General features: G+C 37.0%; 1 protein-coding gene across 2 annotated transcripts in view; it reads right to left on the reverse strand.

Annotated features, from left to right (window-relative positions):
• Fmn2 (formin 2) overlaps positions 1–23,769 on the reverse strand; it is a 180,398-nt gene that overhangs the window by 91,792 nt on the left and 64,837 nt on the right. For both annotated transcript variants that reach the window (XM_042674478.1, XM_042674477.1), the window contains exons 3-4: positions 18,460–18,607; positions 12,551–12,606 (exon numbers count right to left, since the gene is read on the reverse strand). In XM_042674478.1, the coding sequence (XP_042530412.1) occupies positions 12,551–12,606; positions 18,460–18,607 (204 nt within the window). The remainder of the gene's footprint in view (positions 1–12,550; positions 12,607–18,459; positions 18,608–23,769) is intronic.

Here is a 23,769-nt window from a genome sequence, read left to right on the forward strand (position 1 = left end):
AGCTAGTTACTAGTGCAACTATCTAGTGTTTCTTTCTTATCTTGGACTAGTTAAATGTATAGATCATCTTGTCTTTCTCAGCATATATTAAAAAGTGATTTTGAATTATTATTTGCTTAAAAGAAAAAGAACAGAATGTAATCCATGCTTCTGCCCAGGTGCATGAGGCATAGGAGCTTACTCCCATCCTTCCCAAGGTGAAGATTTGAAGGGGATTAGACATGTAATCCTCACGTAGGGTGTCGATTCCAGGAAACAGATATGAGGCCTGAATCCTAACCCAGACCCACACCTGGACCTATTGTCTGTTTTAATTCCCAGTATGGGATCCAGGAACCAGTGGTCTTTCCAGCAGCCCACTTACTGCCAAATTTCCCCAGGACACCCTGTAATGAATTACTGGACTTGGGAGACCCCACCTAGACATGGGACCTTTAGGTAGATAACTGCTTAATGTGGGTTCCAACTGATCATCTTGGAAGGTACGACCACTTTAAATGCAGTCAAGAAACAAATGCTGTATCTTAACAACATTAACAAGAGTGAGGGAAGGATTAGGGGACTTAAAAGGGGTGGCACTGATCAAGATCTATTGTATTCATAAACTTTTGTTAAATGGCAAACCTTTTGTATCACTTCTTAAAGATAAATTTTAAAAATAGAAATAGATAAAAGGAGGAGACTGGCGGCCTCAGGCCAGTGACCTCAGAAAGTCACAAATCATAAATCCAGACCCAACCTGCATGCCAGATCCTGACTGAAGTCCAGTTCTCCCCCTGCCCTCCAAGCGCAAAGCTTCCTGGAGCAGCATGGCTGAGCTCAGGCCTCAGAGCAAAGGTGTTGATTGGTCAGCAGGACCACAGGGCGGGGCCGAATCTTAAAATTCCAGCAGCTAAGCAAACCAAACAAAAGGGAAGCCCTCTTGGCTTGGAAACCCCGAGAGATGATGACTTGAAGCCTCATATGGGTTTGTTAAACAATCCTCTAATACTCTATTCCCAGGACCATTGTTCTTCACCATCCTCCCTCCTGGAACCATTGACATATGGTGAGAATAACCCAACATCAATGGGAGAGGCAGGAAGAAGCTGGAATCACCAGGGTCCAGCTCAGCTCTCTCTCCATCCACCTTGACTAGTTCCGGACAACCAAAACTTTTCTGCGCATCTCGAGACCAACCAGCGACTGACTGTGGAACTTCGGGAGCTTGCTATTTTGAATTATTTAACTAGCCTTTCCTAAGTTATCCTGGCACAAAACAAAGGTTCTTATCTTCTAATGATTATTAAAGAAGAATGTTAACTGACCAATTGAATGCAGAAAGGAGACTTTTTGGAAGAGTTTTCCAAAACCCAATTCTTAAATGTTACAACCTAGAGGGCCATTCAGTGATCATCATGGATTTGAGTATAAACAGTACAAAAACTCAGAGACAATTAGGAAACTAAATTCCACAAGGAAGAAAATGTTTATAAGTCACAATGGCCTCACTCAGGAGCAAGTGTTAAATTGCTTTTTTTTTATATTAATATGTTTTTTGTACTGGGAAAATACCGTACAGAGGAAGAACAATTACATGAGCAAGGTAATGAGTACATTTCTTATCAAGTATTGTTGCCTCCTCCTTTGTTTCCCCTTAACATCCCCACCCCCAAGTGGTAAAGTTCATCTTTTGACATAACATCTTGTACATCTCATTGTTGCAATGGATCCACCTGTATCCCTGTTTAAACAATTTGTTTTTTCCCTTCCCCTCCACAAATTATACCAACATCAAATACAGTGAAAACAGGGGTTATACCGTGGGGGAGGGACATACAAAGCAACAAAGAAATATCTTATAAATATGTTAGAAACAATATCAAGACAGAAAAACCATTTGAATCCTTATCTTGGGGTTCATTTTGCCTAACATCAACTTATCTGACCGTTTCTGCTTCTGTGTGGGTTTAGAATATGTTGACGACACACAAAGCCAGTGATAACAGAGGTCATGACACCAGAAACTGGGAAGATCCCTGGGATATTTATGCTAATTACATAGCCAAGTTGGCTAAAGGTGTAAGAGAAGCCTTCTAGACACAACTAGTAAAGACGTCTTTGGGAATGCCCAAATGCTCCTCTTTGGGAGCTGACATGAATGAAGCCATCTTGACTCACACCAAAACCCTGCCTCTTAATTATCCTGGTCACAGTTTTTCCTTCTTAGTTTCCCAGTATACTATAAATAGACATAACAGTGTAGTGGTTTATAGAGCTTTATGAGCAGACACTGGTTCCAGGAATGTTCCTGACTGATATTAACATGAGATAAACCAAGTATATTCTGTCTTGGATGAAGTTAATTTTCTGGCAAGTAGATAATACTTGCTTCTGACACAAATTGAGGGGCTTCATTGCTGGTGCTGTCCAGGACCACACTTTGTGCTTCTGCCAATATGTCACCAATAAATTATATTCTGGAATTCTGGATCTGGCTGCCTCCATCTGTGTCACCATACCTTGGGGCCAATTCCTATACTTTGGGACCAGGTTGTTCTAAAGTTTTTTCAGGTGGAATCTCCTCCAGAGATTTTGGCAGTGACTTTTTAGCTTCTATGCCTTCTATGCCTTCTATATCTATAACAGTGAGAAGAAAATCCACATTTATAGACTCCCTTGCAGCTAGGTTCAACAAGTTCACCGTCATAGATATTCTTGCATCTGGACAATAACGATCTAAAAACTTGAAGTTTTACTGGAACAAGATTACAACGACCATTCTACAATTTGCTGTTGTGACATCATAGGTTTCAATCATAGACCATGACTGAAAAAAACTGTAAAGGTTCCAACATAGAGATTCTTTAAACATTCCATGAAAGAACTGTATTATTTTACCCTTCTGATTGATATAACTACACGTTTTCTGGTACCTTCAACAAAGGCTGATATACAGAGGTAACAAAATTTTAGAATAAATCGAAGGAAAAAAAAAAGATTGATTTTCCTAAAAAAGAAAGAAAGAAATTAAAAACCACCTAAAGCACTTTACATTAGATAAGATTTGGGTTGGGGATGTAGCTCAGTAGTAAAGCATTTACCCAGAATGCATGAAGCCCTGGGTTTAGTCCTAGACTAAACAACAACAACAGAAGAAAAGCAAAAACTAAAACTAAAGCACAGACTGTAGTAAGGGTTGATCCGTGTTAAGCTTTGGGATTGAATCTAATTTTAAAAGTGGTCAAATTTATTCATGTGTTTTTCTTATTTTAAGCAAAGGATAATTAAGAGTACTTAGATAACAAAAAGTTAAAAACAGGAGACTGATAGACTCTGTAAGTTTCAAAGGTTTCCCAATGCAAAATACAAGAGAAACAAAACTAAGAAGGGGCAAATAGTGTTGAGAGAGAAAAAAATTCCAAAACTCTGTTTATAATAGATGTAGCAATGCTATTATCTATGTATTTCCAGAAAGGTGCTAAAGTCCAAGAATTCTTGAAGGCAATAAACACGCTACAAAATAAAAGATAAAAAATTTTACGTAAAAATCTTTGCCTATTTTTTTTTAATAGTGCCAGTATTTGGGCTTAACTCCCACACAGGAGGCACTCTACCATTTAAATCATGCCTCCTGTCCCAGGCTTCTTTGCTTTGTTTTTTTGGTCATGGAGCTTGAACTTTGGGCCTGGCGCTCTTCAGCTCAAGGTGAGCACTCTACCACTTGAGCCACAGCGCCATTTCCAGTTGTATAGTGGTTTATTGGCGATAAGAGTCTCACAGAGTTTCCTGCCCGGGCTGACTCTGAACCATGATTCTTAGATCTCAGCCTCCTGAGTAGCTAGGATTACAGGCATGAGCCACCGGTGCCCAGCGCTTCTTTGCTTATTAATTAGAGGTGAGAGTCTCCAGAATTTGTCTGGGCTGACTCAAACCACTATGCTTAGATTTACATTTCTTGACTAGAATTATAGTTGTGAGCCATCTGCACTCAGAGAATTCTTCTATACAGGTAAGTTTAAGTTTAGAAAACATAAAGGAAAAACTGAAGTGCATGATTAACTGCTGTTTTACATAATTAATATTGTTGTAGGGAAAGCAAAAAAAATCCATTTTCTAGCCTTTCACTTCCCCTGATTTATCTTTACCTGCTTAAAAGATGAATAATACCCTCTTCCTTTTCCATTCCAGGAAGTGGAACAATGAAGCATGCCTCAAGCTTAGTTGAAAAAAAATATATCTAGCCACTCTTACAGAGAAATTAAATGTGTGGAGGATTTTTGTTCTGAAGTTAGCAATCATCCAAGAATCTTATCTGGCCTTCTTATCCGAGGCTATTAGTCAAGGGCTGGCTGGCTTCTCTCAGGGAGCACTCATTCATAACCCTGACAGCATTTTCTGCTGTGCTCTCCAGAGAAGGTTGTGCTCCTTGTCAACAATAAGAATGGTTTTTGTCTTATTTTAAAGAGATTTACAAGGAATTTTGCAGGGCAAATATTAATCATTATAAAGGAAAACAGGGGTATCAATTGTCAGGCCGCTGAGTTTAACATTTTATGTTCAGAGTCCAAGAAAGTGAGCGTTTACAGGCCTGCCCACAATGAAAGCCTGATTTAATCTCTAAGAGACTGCCAGGCACTATGGTCCTCAGAAATCGCTCCTTAGTAGCCTGCTCTCATGCCCAGTGCCTGCAAAAAAATCCCCATCTTTCTGGTTCCAGCTAGAGGGAGGTCTATTAGATTCTCAAAGGACTTGATACTGCAGAAGTGCATTTTTATGACCTTCAGATTTCTAGACTTTTCAAAAACCCTTGGCATTTTGAGAAATTGTGCAATAGTTTACCCAATGTTAATGTTTCTTGTTATCAAAAATTCATAAATAGGATTTTGATAAGTGTTGTTCACAATTGTTGACAATTGTTCTTATACATAATGATAATACCCAAGATTAAACATAAAATTCATATATGCTTCATATACATCTGAGACTTAAAACCTGAAGGTAATTTGACATAACATCAAAAATTTTGTGCCACAAAGTTTCATGATGCAGAGTTTTGTATTAGTGGCATCTTTTGGGAACTCGAGTAGGTTCAGACTTTGGGTGTTTTGTTCTCTGAATAGTCAACCTATATCACCTTTTGAGGCCTTTATACTACAGAGAAATTTTCCCTGTCATTCTGATGCACTATACACTCCACCTCAATTCTCCATCAGAAGTCAGAATATTAATTACCTCATAACTGCTTTTGATCCCACAACTTTCCCTTGATCTCACCAATGTTTGATTGGGGGGTGGGGGGGGGGAAGTTCAGTCGTGGGGCCTGAACTCTGGGCCTGGGCGCTGTCTCTCAGCTCTTCAGCTCAAGGCTAGCGCTCTACCACTTGAGCCACAGCACCACTTCCGTTTTTTTCTTTTTGCTTATGTGGTGCTGAGGAATTGAACCCAGGGCCTCATGCATGCAAGGCAAGCACTCTACCACTGAGCCATCTTCCCAGCCCCTTGATTTTTTTTTTATCCTCAAGATTTTCTGTGACAAAACTCATGGGAGCATCTAGAAGCATGAAGTCAGCTACTCCACATTATTCTCCCTGTTGCCTTGATTTGTCTCTAATAAAGAAGATTCTTTCTGTCTAGCTAAACTGGAGGTACAGGCAGGAGGACTCAAGCTCAAGATCTGCCCAGGCAATGGTAGTAAGGCCAGTCTCAAAGACAAAATAGGAAGCAAAGGGCTGATAACATAGATCGTAGATTAGAAAGTGCTTGCTTTGTACGTGCAAGGCTCTGGAATCAAGCTCCACTTTTGAAAAAAGTTTTTTAAAAAAGTTCTGAAATAATTGAATTTGATCCTTTGAACTTGACACTGTACAAAGCGTTAAACATACCTCAGGGAGAGCTGCTGGAAAACTATTCAGTTCAAATAAATTTGTAATCAAACTGGGCATTAAGGAATCATTGAAGAGGCCCTGTGGGCTGATAGGAGCAGAAAAAGTTCTGATGTTTGCTAATTTTTGTAAAAACATATAGAGGCTGATAGTACTTATATTCTTTCTTTCTTTCCTCCTCCTCCTCCTCCTCCTCCTCCTCCTTCTTCTTCTCTCTCTCCCTCTCCCTCTTCTTCTTCTCCCTCTCCCTCTCCCTCTTCTTCTCCCTCTCCTTCTTTTTATTCTCCCTCTCCTCCTCCTCCTCCTCCTCCTCCTCCTCCTCCTCCTCCTCCTCCTCCTCCTTCTTCTCCTTCTCCTCCTCCTCCTCCTTCTTCTTCTTCTCCTTCTCCTTCTTCTCCTCCTCCTCCTCCTTTTCCTCCTTCTTCTCCCTCTCCTTCTTCTCCTTCTCCCTCTCCTCCTTCTTCTTCTCCTTCTCCTTCTTCTCTTTCTCCTTCTCCTTCTTCTTCTTCTTTTTTTGTTCAGTTGTGGGGCCTGAACTCTGAGCCTGGGCACTGTCCCTCAGCTCTTTAGCTCAAGGCGAGTGCTCTATCACTTGAGCCACAGCACCACTTCTGGCTTTTTCTTTTTCTGCTTATGTGGTGCTGAGGAATCAAACCCAGAGCCTCACGCATGCAAGATAAGCACTCTACCGATGAGCCACCTTCCCAGCCCCTACTTATATTCTTTCATTTCTTTTTACTCATACTTTGTAGTAGATCTAATTATTCATAATTAACAAATATGTGAGGTGGAGAGCCCCAACTTTTAATTGCCTGTTATGATCAGTCCATGAGTCTTCAAAGATGAAAATGTTTCTTTTCTCTTTACCTTTCAAGCTATCTATTTCCAATGGAAAACTGTAAAGGTTACTAATAAAATTCAGCTAAAGGAAAATTTTTCACCTTTAGGGTCAAAACTAAGAATAATTGAAAGCTATGTTGGAAACAAGGTTCCAATATTTAACTTTAAGCAAAGAGTTTTGGAGAAAAATAACTGAGAGAGGGAAAGGGCTTAATCCAGCTCTTTTCCAGATCTTAGGTAAATTTTTACAGAAATACAGAGCTGCCATCTAGAGACCAAAAAGGAAAATGCAAGTTTGCTTTCCAGAAAGAAAAAAAAAATGCCTTTTTAAAGTAGTAAAGCACTAAAATTAACACAATTTAGCATATCAAAGTTATAGTAAAACCTCAGACACTAGAGGAACAGGTCTGCCACAACATCTTCATGCCTCTGTAATATATCTTGATATTTGGCTCAACAAATTTTATTTTAGAATGAATAGAATAACTATCCAAATGAATTTCTGATTTCACCCATCTGATGGTTTTGGAATAAGACAATACTAAATAACCACATGGCTATCAGAATATAATTTTTCTTATGGTAGAATATAAAATGAAATGCCTATGCTTAAACCTTAGCTTAACCCTTTATTAATTTTGTGGCCTTATACTCAGCTCCTATTTAAAAAACAAACAAAAAAAACCCTCTTCTTTAGAAGCAAAGTATGAATTATAATAACTATATGTTTTAAAGAATAACTGTCAGAATTACACAGGTAATACAATAAAAGCATAACTCATGATAGGTTGTTAATTCTAGTTCTTTGTATCCCCATTATAGGAGTTTTTTAAGTTTTAAATATACCCATGCAATTAAAAAAAGTTCCAACAAAAAGTCAATGGTTTCAAAGTAAATGATACCATTATTGATTGTTTAGCCTCAATTGCTTTCAAATCTGTTTCCTCTCCCTTAATGTATTGTACTTCCTGGTTTCTAGACACTTGTCAACAGGAAAAGAGTAGGAAAATTAACTCAGGCTATTGGGGATTGAAGTGCTAGCTTTTCTTTTATTATCATATTTAAGTAGCTCTACAAAGGTGTTCCCATTTAACAAAACAATTAATGAATACAATATATCTTGATCAATGTCACCCCTTTCCACATTCTCTCCTGTCCTTCCCCTATTCAGCCCTTTCTTCAGTCTTCATAATTTTGCATTCTTGTCTGCATTTTTCCCTCATCTTCTCTTCATTCATCTATCCCTTTCCCCTCGTCTCTACCCCACCCCTTTTGAGTACCAGCTTCCTGCTGTTTTATTTTGCTGAACTTTGATTTTGGCTTTTTAAAGAATTACATTATTTGAGATCTCCCTTGAATCTCCCATATTTCAGTTAACACAGTTATATACATTTGCATACCACATAACGTATTTACTTATGAGTTAATAAGGTAAATCTAGGTTCTACGTATAAGGCAAAAGAAGCATCCTTTGTCACACTGGATCCAACTTATTTCATGTAACCTAATTTTTCCCTCATCTTTCTATTTCCTTAGAGATGGTGCAATATCATTCTTAACAAATCTCTGAGCCTACTATGTTTTCTGCTTATTGCAATATATTTTGCCATGTTCCATAGCTGAAGAGAAACAGATCACTGTATAAATTTACATGAGTGTGTATCTTAATATACTGTAATATTAATATAGAGGACAAGGTTGCAAACCTATTTTCATTGTCATCATTACAGAATGTTTCTTATTTGGATTTGCTTTGGCACTAAATACATTTTTTTAAAAAAGTTCAGTTACTTATGACCTGGACATAGAATTTAGAAAAATATAATTATATTCTTTCAGATAAAAATTTAGACATGCTTAAGAAAATCAAAACTAAAAAGTAGCTAGGAAATTTTTTTTTAATCACACAATACTTAAGAATATCTCTGAATACCTCACTCCAGTTAGAACAGCAAAAATCAAGAACTCTAACAACAACAGATGCTGGAGGGGATGTGGACAGAAAGGAACCTTACTTCATTGTTGGTGGGAATGTAAACTTGTTCAACCACTTTGGAAAGCAGTATGGAGGTTCCTCAAAAGACTTCACATAGAACTCCCCTATGACCCAGCAATCCCACTTTTGGGCATTTACCCTAATGTTTACAAAAAAGACCACACTAAAGCTACCAGCACAACTATGTTTATTGCAGCATTATTTACCATAGCTAAGATATGGAACCAACCCAGAAGCCCCTCAATAGATGAATGGATCAAGAAAATGTGGTATATATACACAATGGAATTCTATGCCTCCATCAGAAAGAACGACATTGCCCCATTTGTTAGGAAATGGAAAGGCTTGGAAAAAATTATATTAAGTGAAGTAAGCCAGGCCCAAAGAAACATAGGTCCCATGGTTTCCCTTATTTGCAATATCTAGTATAGGTATGAGTCAAGCGGAAAAAGTCAGAGAATGTGATGTTAGGAAAACGAACCCTCAAATATGTATTTTAATGTTTTTGTTTCTTTCATGCATGTGTTTCTAATGCATTTATAAGATTATTTCTTGGTTGCTTTGTATGTCCCTCCCCCACAGTGTAACCCCCGCTTTCACTATATTTGATGTCAGTATAACATGTGGAGGAGATGGGGACAAACAAGTTGTTTAAGGATTCAGGTGGACCTGTTGCAACAATGAGAAGTACAAAATGTCATGTCAAAACCAGCTTTACAATGTCGGAGGCGGGGGGAGGGGGGGTATGATTGGGTGGGGGGGAGGGGGGAGGCTGGGAAGGGAGGTGAAGGGTAAACAAAGGAGGAGGCTGCAATGCTTGGTAAGAAATGTATGCATTATCCTGACCATGTAATTGTAACCCCTCTGTACAGTATGTTCTCAAATAAAATAAAATTTAAAAAAAAAAAAAAAAAAGTTTAAAAAAAAAAAAAAAAAAAAGAATATCTCTGAAGTTATATACAAAACCCAGGATACCAAAATCAAATACAGTGACAACAGGCGATAAACCATAGGAAAAAGAACAGAAAAGAAAACACACAAAAGAAAAAAGAAATCACATAGTACATTAAAAACTACAACAACAAAGAAAAACCTCTTGTGTCCATGTCTTGGAGTTCATTTCACTTAGCATCATCTTATATGGTCAGATGTACATAGCTATTGAGCTATTGTGTTCATCTGTTAGGACCATCCTAGACATATACTAATTATTACAAATGAGGGAAACTATGGGATCTATGTTTCTTTGTGTCTGGTTTACTTCACTTAATAAGATTTTTTCCAAGTCTTTCCATTTCCTTACAAATGGGGCAGTGCCATTCTTTCTGATGGAAGCATAGAATAACATTGTGTGTGTGTGTGTGTGTGTGTGTGTGTGTGTGTGTGTTTGCGTGCACGCACATCACATCATGTTTTCTTGATTCATTCATCTGCTGAGGGAAAATAGTAACCCAACTAGTACTTTTGGGCGGGGGGGGAGTCCGGTCGTGGGGCCTGAACTCGGCCTGGGCGCTGTCCCTCAGCTCTTCAGCTCAAGGCTAACGTTCTACCACTTGAGCCACAGCGCCACTTCCAGCTTTTTTTCTTTTTGCTTATGTGGTGCTGAGGAATCAAACCCAGGGCCTCATGCATGCAAGGCAAGCGCTCTACCACTGAGCCACCTTCCCAGCCCCCATCTAGTACTTTTTAGCTAGTGTTTTACCCATATTTGTCCTCTAGGGAGAGCATAGCTTTCATACATGAAAGGTGTAGCAGTTGGTTCTTTGAAGAGTTATTAAAGATCATGAATTACTTTTCTTCTTTTTATCAGATTTTATTTATTTTTATTGTAAAGGTGATGTACAGAGGGGTTACAGTTACATAAATCAGGTAACCAGTGCATTTCCTTTTGATCAATTTCACTTCTTCCCTTTTTCCCCCCAGTATTTCCCTCCTGATACCCTTCCCCCCATTTGTATACTTCATTTTCAACATAGTGTTTAGTAGGTATCATGGCTTCATTTGTTCATCCTTTCTCCAACCATTTCTGTGTCCCTTTTGCCCTTCCCCAAACAGATACATTTACATACAAACAGAAGACATACAGACCAAAGGCACAGAAATCAAAAACAGCAGCAAAGGAGAAAAAGAAAAAAATTAAAAATCAAAATAATAAAAAAAACTAATTTCCATTTATTGGAGTTCATTTCCATAAATATCATTTTAAGCGATCATATGCATATAGCTATGGAGCCTTTGTGATCCTCTCCTAAGAATATCCTCCTTTTGTCTCACTGTGAGAATGTTTAGAGTGCTGCTTAATTTATCATGTCCAAGTGTATTTTTTTGTGTCTTTTACCATCCATTGTGTTTACTTGTAGATTTATAGGCACATTGTGATTACTACAAATGAGGGAAACAATACAACATTGAGATTCCACATCACCCCAGATAGAATGGCTATTATCAAGAAAAATAACATAAGAGATGCTGGAAGGGATGTGGCAAAAAAGGCTACAAATGAATCACGAAAATATATGTACAATGGAATTCTATGCTTCCATCAGAAATAATGACATTGCTCCATTTGTAAGGAAATTTGAGGACTTGGAAAAATTACATTAACTGAAGTAAGCCAGACCCAAAGAAACATAGGTTGCATGAATTGTTTAATTCCACAGAGATTACTTTGTCAGAGATAATCTGCATATATCACCACACACTAACTCAGAAACAGCAATAAACAATAAAAATAGACAATAAAAATAGAATAAATCTTAATTTGGATTGTTAATATAGTGTTAAAGTACTTTCAAAAGAATAAATGAGCTTAAAAAACAAACAAGTGATTTTATATTCAATGAACTAATGCTATCTACTATTAATGTTCCATGTACATATTTTACTTTTTGCTAATTTTATACTAAGTCCAGTTAAATACAAAAAAAAATACATGAAATTTGACTTCTTTAGTAACAAGAGGAGAAAACAGCTCTGTAGAAATTAAACAGACACTAAGTAAATTTTCATCCAACAAAGCAAGTTGAGAACTTTAGTGGCTCATTGATACAATGGTTGCTTAACATGAACAAGTGTATTAATTGAAACACATGGGATATTAAAGGTAGAACTCAATAGTACAATTCCTTAGAAAGGCAAATGAAAATTCAAGGAAATAAGCACCAGGAAGCAGGTACTTGAAAGGGGTGGGGTGGGGTTACAGGGAAAGGGGAAGTCACATGCAAAGGAGAAGACAAATGAAGAGGAGAAGAAGGGGAGAATGCAGTCAAGAATCATAGACAGACAGACAGACAGACAGACAGACAGACAGAGATAGATATCCTACAAAATTAATAAGAGTGAGGGAAGGGATAAATATGGGGAAGGATGCGTGAGAATGATGGAAAGGGTGACATTGATCCACATAAACAGATGTATTCATAAACTGCTTTGTTAAATAGTCTGCTTAAAGAAAATTTTTTAAATTTAAAAATGAAACTTTTTTAAAAGTCTAGGTTTCTTCCATGGTGTGTAAAAAGGTATTATTTGATCTTAGAGAAGCTATGACTTTGTTTTGTAAGAATATCGTTAGGACTATTCGCAAATTCCAGGCATACATCCACACATTTCTCCCAACGTGGCCAGAGCTCTCTGCTGAAACAGTTCCATTACGTTTAACTCAGGCTCGTTTGAAGGCTAGAGTTATTTGTAAACTCTAAATGGGAGAACATGTCCCTTTCTGTCTATGCAGCCTCTTTTGCAGCTGAGGGAAACAAGGGTGGCCCAGTCAGCAGGACAATCATAGAGCCTGGCTCAGTTTTAAGACAAATATGAGAAATGGAGATTTGACATTCTAAGAAGTTCTTCTTACCTGCTGGACAGCATTTGAACCATTTTTTGGACTTTCCAAAACTGCAGACTGAGTTTCTGGATTGGAAAGGAAGCAGATAATCAATATCTTAAATAAAATTTCCCATCTCTTCAGTCAAGAGAATGTATCTTTAACCATAAGCATTGCAAATATCTAGTCTTTTCACTGATCCATTAATATGGCTAAAACAGGGGTATAGTTTTGAGTATATAACACTTAAATAATGACCAACACATTGCGACATCTGTGTGTGTGTGTGTGTGTGTGTGTGTTTTCTGGTTCTGGGGAATGAACTCAGAGCTTAAGAAATATCCCTGACCTGTTTTGCTCAGGGACAATGCTCTACTACTTGAGCCACAGCTCTCCTTACATCTTTTTTGGTATTTAATTGGAAATAAGAGCCCCATGGGCTTTCTTACCAGGGCTGGCTTTGAATCACAATCCTCAAATCTCAGCCTCCTAAGTAGCTAAAATTATAGGTGTGAGCCACTGATATAACCCTCCTGAGTAGCTAGGACTACAGACATGTAATTCTGGTGCCTGGCCATTATAACTTTTAAAGCCTAGAATAACACTACACTCCTCTCTGCACATCTATCATACTTGCTTTCTGATACGTTTATATTAGAATGACCTTGCTAAATATATACATGACCAAGCTGGCAAAATTACAGTATATGCAGGAATAAAATTCCATGGTGTCAGCACTTTAAACAATTAACAGCAATTAAACAATGAGTATCAGGAAGCTGAAACATGTTTCAAATGGAAGTGGGACTAGTGGAGAGGATGAATGAAAAAAGAAACAGTGGATGAATATAGTTGTAGGTACCCAATGTATGTATATGAAAAAATGAAGTGGGAAACTAGCTGGTGGGGGAAGAGATAGTTGGGAAGATGAGAATTATGGAAGAGGTGACTCTGATCAAGATATAGTATATAAATAAATGTACATATGAAGTTGGAAGTCCCTGCAGAACCACTCAACAGAAACAATTTTTAAAGACAGTCCATGCCAAGACTTACACTTATTATATTAACTTAGCTAATGTTTGTACATGGTGGAAACTATACCAGTCTTGAACACTTACATTTCAAATACCTTAATTAACTACCCAAAGTTATCTTCAGATTTTGATAATAAATAATGAATACTAGTCACCAGGAGGCACTGAGTAATTCAGCATTCTGAATGAATTTTGTATATTTCATGTTTTTGTCATTTGCTAGAAAACGTAAGGGATAAGCAAGTCAAGAATCTTTCATTTAAGCTAGAGGGCACTGGCCCTTTCTTCGAAGCAAAGCTTACATGCACATAGCAACATATAAAAACAAAAATAAGAAGGCCTGCAGGAATCTTCAATGCTCCCTGGATCAGATTCTGAAAATTATTAATGTCATCTATCCTCTACATAGAGAATAGCCCAAGGCTAGAATGCAAGCAAACTTCCAGACTCTCATGGGAATAAAAAAAGTGTAGATTACTGGAACAATGTAATTAGAATAGAATATTAACTGGAAAGATTGGCAGTTGAATATTTTAGTCCCCTACACCCATGTTCTCACTATCCTTCAATCTTATGCAATAATTATCTAAACAATTCATTCTCCCTTCCCTATTCCCATTATTTCAAACTCTTTCTTTCCTTGAATATCTATATTTAACCATTTAAGATAAATTTATATCTTAAAATACCTTCATTAAACTCACCAGCTACAATGTAGGAATCTAGAAGGTCAAGTTATTTTTTTGTTGTTGTGTTTTGTAGGGATTTTGTTGCACATTTATTTGCTATTATCTCTATAAATTGTATGAAGGGGTTTCAATCAACTTTTCAGTTTATGAGAGTAATACATCTTGATCAATGCTTTCAAAGTGAAAATAATATATGAACTAATAATTGCCACATAAAGGGAAAATGAATAAGAACAAACTAAGAACCAGAGAAGAGTAAATATAAAAGAAAAAGAAATTGCAGAAAATAAAAGAGAAAGAGGTGGAAATCAAGTGAAAGAAATGGCAGAAGTGGCATGTAATTGTTAGAGAGAAGATGGCATTCTGTTATTCTCTTGGTCCAGAGAAACAAGTCAAGATTCAGCGGGATTTCAGAATTGAGCTCATTTCTACCCTTCAATGAGTTTCCTCCCATACTTGTTACCAAGTTTCCTGCATCCATCCAGCACTCAAGGGACCTTCTCAGAATTGCCTTAAACCCAGTTTGTCGACTGGCAGACAGTCTCAGTAAACACTCACTAACTAGAATGCTTCCTTTAAAGAGAAACAGGATGAGAGAGCTCTCCAAGGTACTTTGAAAACTGCCACCTACTTCATCACCCTTCTGAAATATTTACAATATAGACTTTTTGTTGTTTCATTTTTTAAATCTTTATGAAGCAAAGAGAGGGGACGAATATTGCTGATAAAACTGCAAATGCTCTATCATTTTGCCTAGTACAGCTCTGAACGTAACCTAAAAGCCTGGTATCCCTATAATTCCAATTTGTAGGGGCTGTTGCTTCATTTGTGGTGGGTGTTTTATTTTCAAACGAAGATCTCCATTCATTCCTTTAAATATTGAATTGCATATTTTGAACATAATAAAATACTGGAGTCTACAAGAAGGAGTGCATATAAGCAGGTTAAGTTATGATATGAAAAGCATTCAAATGACATATATGAATAAAAGGTCACAAGACACTAGAAACGAAGCCACTACTGTGGATGTGTAAGTGCAGGTGTCATATAAGACCATATAAGTTTGTGTGGATAGCAAGAGAGACCACAGACAGAAAACATCACAAGTGAAAGGCTGTGTTCTAATCATTGTCTCCATTACCCACAGTAACTGAGCAAGTCAGTTCCAAAGTTCCTTCTATTCCTTTCTCATGAAGCATTTTAAAGAGGTCAGTTTATACTGCTAAGGCCTGTCCATGAAAACACTACTGACTTTACAGGGATCCAGAAGGGAAGCTCAGGAACCTGAGGGCCTTTGCAGCTCACAGGAGAGGAGAGGTAGCAATATTTCACCCCGGCCTCACAGAGATTCCTTTTAAGTTCATAGGAGAAAAAAAAAAAAGGCCATCTGTTTGGTCAGTGTATAAAGGTGAAGAAAGAAAAAAAAAAGAAACTATTACAGGATGGATAAAGGAAACACAAAAGTGGAATACAGAAAAGGGACTGAAGAAGGGCTGGGAAGGTGGCTCAGTGGTAGAGCACTTGCCTTGCATGCATGAGGCCCTGGGTTCGATTCCTCAGCACCACATAAGCAGGAAAAGTCGGAAGTGGCGCTGTGGTCAAGTGGTAGAGTACTAGCCTTGAACTGAAGAGCTGAGGGACAGCATCCAGAGTTCAGGCCCCACAACTGCCAAAAAGGGGGGGGGGGACTGAAGAAGCAGTATGACAAGTATGAAATAGCTGGACATATGAATTAGTAACCACTTATTCTGAAGAGTTGCAAGAATCTATGATGTTAATATATAATAAAAGCTCATGATTTTCTGAGAGAGGCTTTAAGTCTGACTTCTTCAAAAGGGGAAAAAAAACCATTGAGCTCTTTTATTTTGAATTAAATTGAAAGCAGCCACACCTTGTAGTTAGTTATATTAATAATGACATCACGGCTCAGTAATGTGTGCCATCAATTATGTATATGCAAATAGTTTACTATCGATAGCTACATTGCAACTGCTCATAATAAAAATAAAACATCAGGCTCTAGGCAAGCCTTTCTGTAGTGCTGACAGTCTCTCACAGGTGACAGTTGACTAGCAGAAAGGAAGTGGTATGACAGCTTGTGAAGGAGAATGCCCCACGGGACTGTGTCTCCAAATGAATGGAATTACATGTCATTAGTTCATTTTGAACAAACGTATGTTCTATGGCTATTGATATTCGATTGGAGGAAAGTAAGTTGCTAAATAAAATTACTTTCTACTTACCACCAACATCCTCTTCAAGAATGCATATTTTATAAAAGAAAAGGTTTTATATTAAAATTACTTGCTCTAGTGTTCTGCAAGCTATGTTAAACAATTTAGAGCAAACTAGTATCAAGTCCTAGTATCAAGTCCAATTATTATACTCAAGCTACAGCTAGATAATAACTTTCAGTCAGCTCCCAATCAAGTACCACTTCTGTATACATACTCAGTAAGATAATTTTTAATTACTCTAAAAGGTAGAGTAAACACAACATCAAGGTATCACCAAACAAATTTCTCAAAGGGCTTTCAATAAAATATAAACCCAGGAATTTTTAAGCAAAATTTTTTTCTAACAAGATAAATAAAAATAATATATATAAAGACATGGATAACTTTAGTGTGGTTTTCCTTTTAAAACTAAAATTACTTTTTTATTTCAAAGTACTCTCATATTAGAACTCTCATCTCTGAAGACCTCTCTGTTTCAATGTACTCTACTACACTGTGTACTCCGCTTAACATTTAAAAAGGGACATTCAGGGTGGAATGCACTGGTGGAAGAGAGAAGGAAATATTTCTACCCAAAAGTGCATGAATGGAGAACAGTGAGTTCCCTTTGCAAGACTTTGGCCAATGGCCTGGAATACCTTTGACACTAGATTACTGTTGATTTTAAATACGACTGCTGCACAAGAAAATGACTTGAACTCACTGCAATAATTCATGGCATCATAATAACAATAATAATAGCAAATATTCTTACTGAACTTGGAAATGCATTCTGTGTTCTTACACTTTATATGAATCCATAGAAACCTCCAACAGCACTGCACAATGAGTGCTGTTCCCATGACAGCTTTGTAGAAGAGGAAAGCAATACAGTAGTTAAATTTGTCTGATATTACTAAGCTATTTAGGGACAGAACCCAAATTCTTATGTTAAAAGCTCTCTTACTACAAGTCCAAATTAAGTTTCTATGGCTACAATTCTTTCATTGAACCAATGAGGACACTTAAAGTTCTCAACTCTAAAGTTCATGCTATCATTTAAGAAAATCTGTTTGACGAATATCGGAGCAGCAATAAGAATTTCCTGTTTGCTCTTCACTTAGATATTTGTATCTGTATTATATTCAATAGTATCTATTTATAGAAAATATTTACATCAATATTTGTTCCTGGTCACTCTGCTGGACAATTTTTATATCAAAATGAAGAAAAAGAGGATATAAAACTATCAAATTCTATAAAGCATTAAAACACAAATATGACTCTCAATTTTGCATGAAACCCTAGATTCTGGCTTGAAATGATTATCATTCTACTGAACTCCTCCAACGGACACTGATGCTAATTTCATGCTAAGTTCCCATTCTAGAATACAGAATAGCTTCCCACAGCAAAATGAGAAAGAGAAAAAAAGTAAAAAGTTTAATGAAAATGAAGACGGGATCTAAATGATGCATGATGTTTTTTAAAGTATTGTGAAACTGAGATTTCATAAAAGTTATTTTTCTATTTTGCCTCTCTCAGTTGTCTCTATAGAGAAAGAGAAGTACAAATAAAGCAGAAAGTAACAAGATTCAGAGGAACTTGGTTGGGGCACCCACTCTTTGGAAACAACAGAAATGTCCCTCTTGGACCCTCTTAGCCCAAGCAGTATATGGAGCTCCAACTTTCTGGTGGCTTCTACCGGATGCCTGGAGATGATGTTTCCCAAACTTTAATATATACATTCATTGGTGGATAATTCTAGTGTCTTGTTCTCCTCCATTAGTTAGAACTCAATAGCCTTGAACATGGTCATAAAGATCTTCAGTTCTACAGGTCTATCATTCATTTTAATTGGGCAGTTACCTTCAGAGGAAACTATAAAATGCCCCTATGTGCAAGCACTGACTCCCTCCCCCAGTAAGCTCTGTAGTGACACATTATGTGACACCACCTCACAGCACTCACAGAATCTCACATAGCCCTCATCCTACCTGTTTCAACATCCTTGGCCTTGAGTTGTTCTTCAGGAGGTCTTGATGGTGGCCACATAGATGGGGCTCGCCTGGGAAACTGCCCTTCTATGTAATCCAGTGAATGTGTGGGTTGACTAACTGCAGCCCAGGTGTACAGTTGATCTTGCTATATTTAACAATAGAGAAAAGATAAATGCCATTAATAACAAAATAAGCTTTGCCAGATAACATGACCAAATCGTTTCTACATAAGTTATATAGATAAGAATACTCATACAAATTATTAAAATATCCTCCCATACTGCTCCATATTGATCCATAAGAACAGCCATCCATCATTTCGTAAACACACTTGTCCCAACAACATTTTTTAAGTAAAATCTAAATCTCTCTTTTTGGAAGTGATATTATATAGGGACTACAGAGAATTACAATATGGTTCCATATCTTAGCTATAGTAAATAATGCTGCAATAAACATAGTTGTGCTGGTAGCTTTAGTGTGGTCTTGTTTGTAAACATTTGGGTAAATGACCAAAAGTGGAATTGCTGTGTCATAGGGGAGCTCTATGTGGAGTCTTTTGAGGAACCTCCACACTGCTTTCCAAAGTGGTTGAACAAGTTTACACTCCCACCAACAATGAAGTAATGTTCCCTTCTGTCCACATCCCCTCCAGCATCTGTTGTTATTAGAGTTCTTGATTTTTGCCATTCTAACTGGGGTGAGGTGGTATCTTAATGTTGTTTTGATTTACATTTCTTTTATGGCTAGGGAGGTTGAACATTTCTTCATGTGTCTATTGGCCATCCTTCTTTCTTCTTCAGAGAAGTTTCTCTTTACGTCTTTAGCTCACTTATTTATTGGGCAGTTGTTTCTTTGAGGATTTGTTGTTGGGGGATTTAATTTTTTGAGTTCCAAGTATATTTTAGATATGAGACCCTTGTCCATTGTATGGCTAATGAAGATCTTCTCCCAATCCGTGGGCACTCTATTGATCTTGCTAGCTATGTCCTTTGCCATGCAGAAGCTCTGCAACTTTATGCAATCCCATTTGTCCAACCTTTCTTTGATTTGTTGTGTTTCTGGGTCTCTATTAAGAAAATTTCGGGCTGCGCCAAGGAGACCTACGGTTCTCCTATTCCATCCTCAGTAGATGAATGGATCAAGAAAATGTGGTATATATACACAATGGACTTCTATGCCTCCATGAGAAAGAATGACATTGCCCCATTTGTTAGGAAATGGAAAGACTTGGAAAAAATTATATTAAGTGAACTAAGCCACGCCCAAAGAAACATAGGTCCCATGGTTTCCCTTATTTGCAATATCTAGTATATGTACGAGTCAAGCAGGAAAGGTCAGATAATGTGATGTTAGGGAAATGAACCCTAAGATATGTATTTAATTTTTTTCTTTCATGCATTTGTTTCTAACTCATTTATAAGATTATTTCTTTGTTACTTTGTATGTCCCTCCCCCACAGTATAACCTCTGCTTTCATTGTATTTGATGTTAGTATAATTTGTGGAGGGGAAGGGGAAAAACAAGTTGTTTAAATAAGGATACAGGTGGAACCGCTGCAACAATGAGAAGTACAAGTTGTCATGTCGAAAACGAACTTTACAACTTTGGAGGGGGGGAATTGGATGGGGGGGGGGGCCGGGGGAGAATGGGAAGGGATAGGAAGGGGAAACAAAGGAGGCTGCAATGCTTGATAAGAAATGTACTCATTATCTTGCCCATGTAATTGTAACCCCTCTATACAGTATTTTCACAATAAAAAATAAATAAAAATTTAAAAAAAAGAATTACAATATGGGACAGTGCAGACACTGGGCAGACATACAAAAATTGTCTAGACAATTTGGCTACACTAATATTGCATTCTCTTGAATAGAAATCAATCCACTATTTTATAGCTGATCTTATGCCATTTTTCTAAGTAAAAACAGCAAAGTTTCCAATTCATTGAAAATGAAATTCTCCCACAAATGTTAAAAAAGGGAATTCCCTGAACATCCTCAATTCATTTACATATAATCTGTCTATTCCTCTCTATCCCTCTCTCTCCCTCTCTCTCTTTCTCTCTCTCTGTGTATGTTCAGACAGTGTCTCCTTATCTTACTTAGGCACGTCCTATACTCCTGGGCTTCAGTGGTCCTGACTGAATTCTGTATTAGCTGAAACTACAGTCATACATCATCACACTCTGCTGATGTCCTTTTAAAAACAGTTAGGAAAATGAGAGGACAGTCTGTTACTATAGGGACACGAAAAGTTTTCTTGTCTTCTCAAACAAAAAAAAAAAAACAGGAGAAATTGACTTATCATGATTTGGAAATTATTTGGAAAAGAAAACATAGAAAAGTAAATGAGCCTGCCAAGAATAACAGAGTCATACAGGGTTCTTCTGACAAAGGCATTGTCAGTTGCAGGCAAACAGCTGTGGACAGAATGAAAAGGCTCCTAAAAACACATGGTGAATAGAGACAGCTGCAGAGCTCACAGCACCACTGGGAGGCCTCAGAAAAGTGCTCATTAGGACTTTAGAAAGATGTCCCACTTTTAATCTTTTGAGGATGTATGCCCTATATTTTCTTGATAACATTTTCCTAACAGCTTTTAGTAAACATCAACTCAGGCACCCCAGAGCATGCTCATGCTGCATAATAAATCTCCTGCCTCTGCCCTTCACCAATACTTCTTTCTATCACAGTGGGCCAAGTGGCAGGACATATTAGGGAGATGTAGGCCTAGGGAGATGTAGGAGATGGTCTAGACCTCCAGTTAAAACGTGATGCATGCATTTGATGTCTGTGTATATGACTAAACAAAATCACTATTAACATTTATCATTTAATTATGTTAATATTTATCTTTTAATTACTAACAGTAGCAGAACCCTATAGAATTGTTTTGAGGTGGGGAGATAAGAAAAACAATAACTAATCAGAACTATAACAGAATCCACTGGGTATATTTTCTAATATTGCAATGTGTTATGCAGCTGCAAGCATAGTTTGCCTCCTTTTAGAAAATAATGTAACATAGATTTAAAAATAATTGTGCTATCTTCACACATTTATTTCTACCAGAATCTTCACACCATTAACACTATCATGTCATCTTTACATAGTTTTAGACAGAATACATAAATGTGACTGCACAAAGAATCTCTGATTCACTTTTAAATAGGAGAAGTTGAAATTGAGTGAGTATATACAAATGATAATTAAAAAGAGTGACATATGACATCAACAAGGCCCAATTCCAGGATGGATAGAAGTGTGGATCTATGAAGTATTTAAGGATAACATAAAGATATTTTCTTAATTGTGCTCCAAACAAGCACTACTATTGCTGCCAATAAGACTGGAAATTCAGCTGGGCACTGGTGGCTCATGCCTATAATCCTAGCTTTTCAAGAGGCTGAGATTTGAGGATCAGGGTTCAAAGCCAGCCTGGGCAGGAAAAGTCTGGGAGACTCCTATTTCCAATAAACCACCAGAAAACTGGAAGTGGCACTATGGCTCAAGTGGTAGAATACTCACCTTGAGCTGAAGAGCTGAGGGACAGTATTCAGGCCCAGAGTTCAAGCCCCACAAACCCTCCCCCCCCCAAAAAAAAAGACTGGAAATTCATACAAATATTTGAGAGAGGGATTTAGTATCAAAAGAATTAAAAAATAAATATATATTTATATTAACTACAATACTAATAGAAGGTTTCCCTGAGGGAAGATAAATCATTGTTATGTGAAAATATTCACATACTCCAATATATTTATTCAAATATTACTTACATTTAAAAAATCATGCTATGAATTTAAAATGTAGAGTATAAGAATGTAATGGAGTAAGCAAAATTCATTAAAATAATGTCTCAGAGGTGGAACAAGTTGACAAGATCTTACTGAAATATTTTCCCAGACACACACACAAAAAGAGAGAACTAAAGGCTATTATCCTTAATGAACATAGATGCAAAAGCTCTCAAAAGTTCTCAATAATACATTAACAGGATAATACATTATAATGAAGTAGAACTTATCCTTGGGATGCAAAGACGTGTCAACATATGCACAACAATAAATTTGATAAAGCATATCCACAGGATGAAGGGAAAAATCCATTGTCATCTCATTACATGCAGAAAAATGTCACTGGCAAAGTTCAATGTACTTTCAAGATAAAATACACAAAAAAGTAAGTATAGAAGAACTGCACCTCATCCTAATAATTGCCATATATAATAAACTTACAGGTAACATAGTTCCCAAATATCTTAAAGGAAAGGGTTCCTTTAAGATGTAAATGTAGAAGATAAGGATGCTCACTCCCACTGCTTATCTTAAAAACAGTGTTGGGAATTCTTGTTAGAGTAATTAAAGAAAGAAAAGTAAGTATCCAAACAAGAAAGGAAGAAGTAGAGTTATAACTAATTACTGATGACATGGTTTTATATACAGAAAACACAAAAGATTTCACCAAAAGAAAGGAACCAAAAAATAAATAATGTTCAGTCTAGATAACTAACACACAAATATCAGTTGTATTTCTATACATTCAAAAATAACTTTCTGGAAAAAGGTATCAGGAATAACCTTATAAAATAAATGAATGGCTTAGGAATAAACTTAACTAAGAAAGTATTTTTTTTCTTTCTTTTTTTTTTGGTCAGTTGTGAGGCATGAAATCTAGGCCTGGGTACTGTCCCTCAGCTCTTCAGCTCAAGGCTAGCAGTCTACCACTTGAGTCACAGCGCCACTTCCAGCTTTTTCTGCTTATGTGGTGCTGAGGAATCGAATCCAGGGACTTATGTATGCAAGGCAAGCACTCGACCACTGAGCCATCTTCCCAGCCCAGAAAGTGAAATATATCTACAATAAAAGCTATTAAACATTGAGGAAATAAATCGAAAAAGGCATGAAGGAAGTAGGAAGACATCCCATGTTCATAGATTAGAAAAATCACTACCAATACAATATCTATATTTCCCAAAGCAATCTACAGATTCAACTGAAGCCTGATCAAGATATATATGCTATTTTTAAAGAGACAGAAAAACAAATTTAGACTGTGTGTTAAATAAGAAAAACATCCAAATACCTAAAATAATCTTAAGCAAAAAAACCCAAAGAAATTATTACTCTATCTGACTTCAAAATACGCTACAAAGCCATAAAAATAAAATTAAAATAGCATGTTACTGGCATAAAAACAGATATATACACAAGAAGATCTAAATAGAAGGCCAAGAATAAATGCACACATTTGTAGTCAACTATTTTCCAGAAAACAGTAGTTTATTGGAGAAAAAAAGGCAGAC

This window comes from Dipodomys spectabilis, unplaced genomic scaffold, assembly GCF_019054845.1.
Source record: "Dipodomys spectabilis isolate Male_0828 unplaced genomic scaffold, ASM1905484v1 ptg000019l, whole genome shotgun sequence".
In the NCBI taxonomy this organism is placed as follows: domain Eukaryota; kingdom Metazoa; phylum Chordata; class Mammalia; order Rodentia; family Heteromyidae; genus Dipodomys; species Dipodomys spectabilis.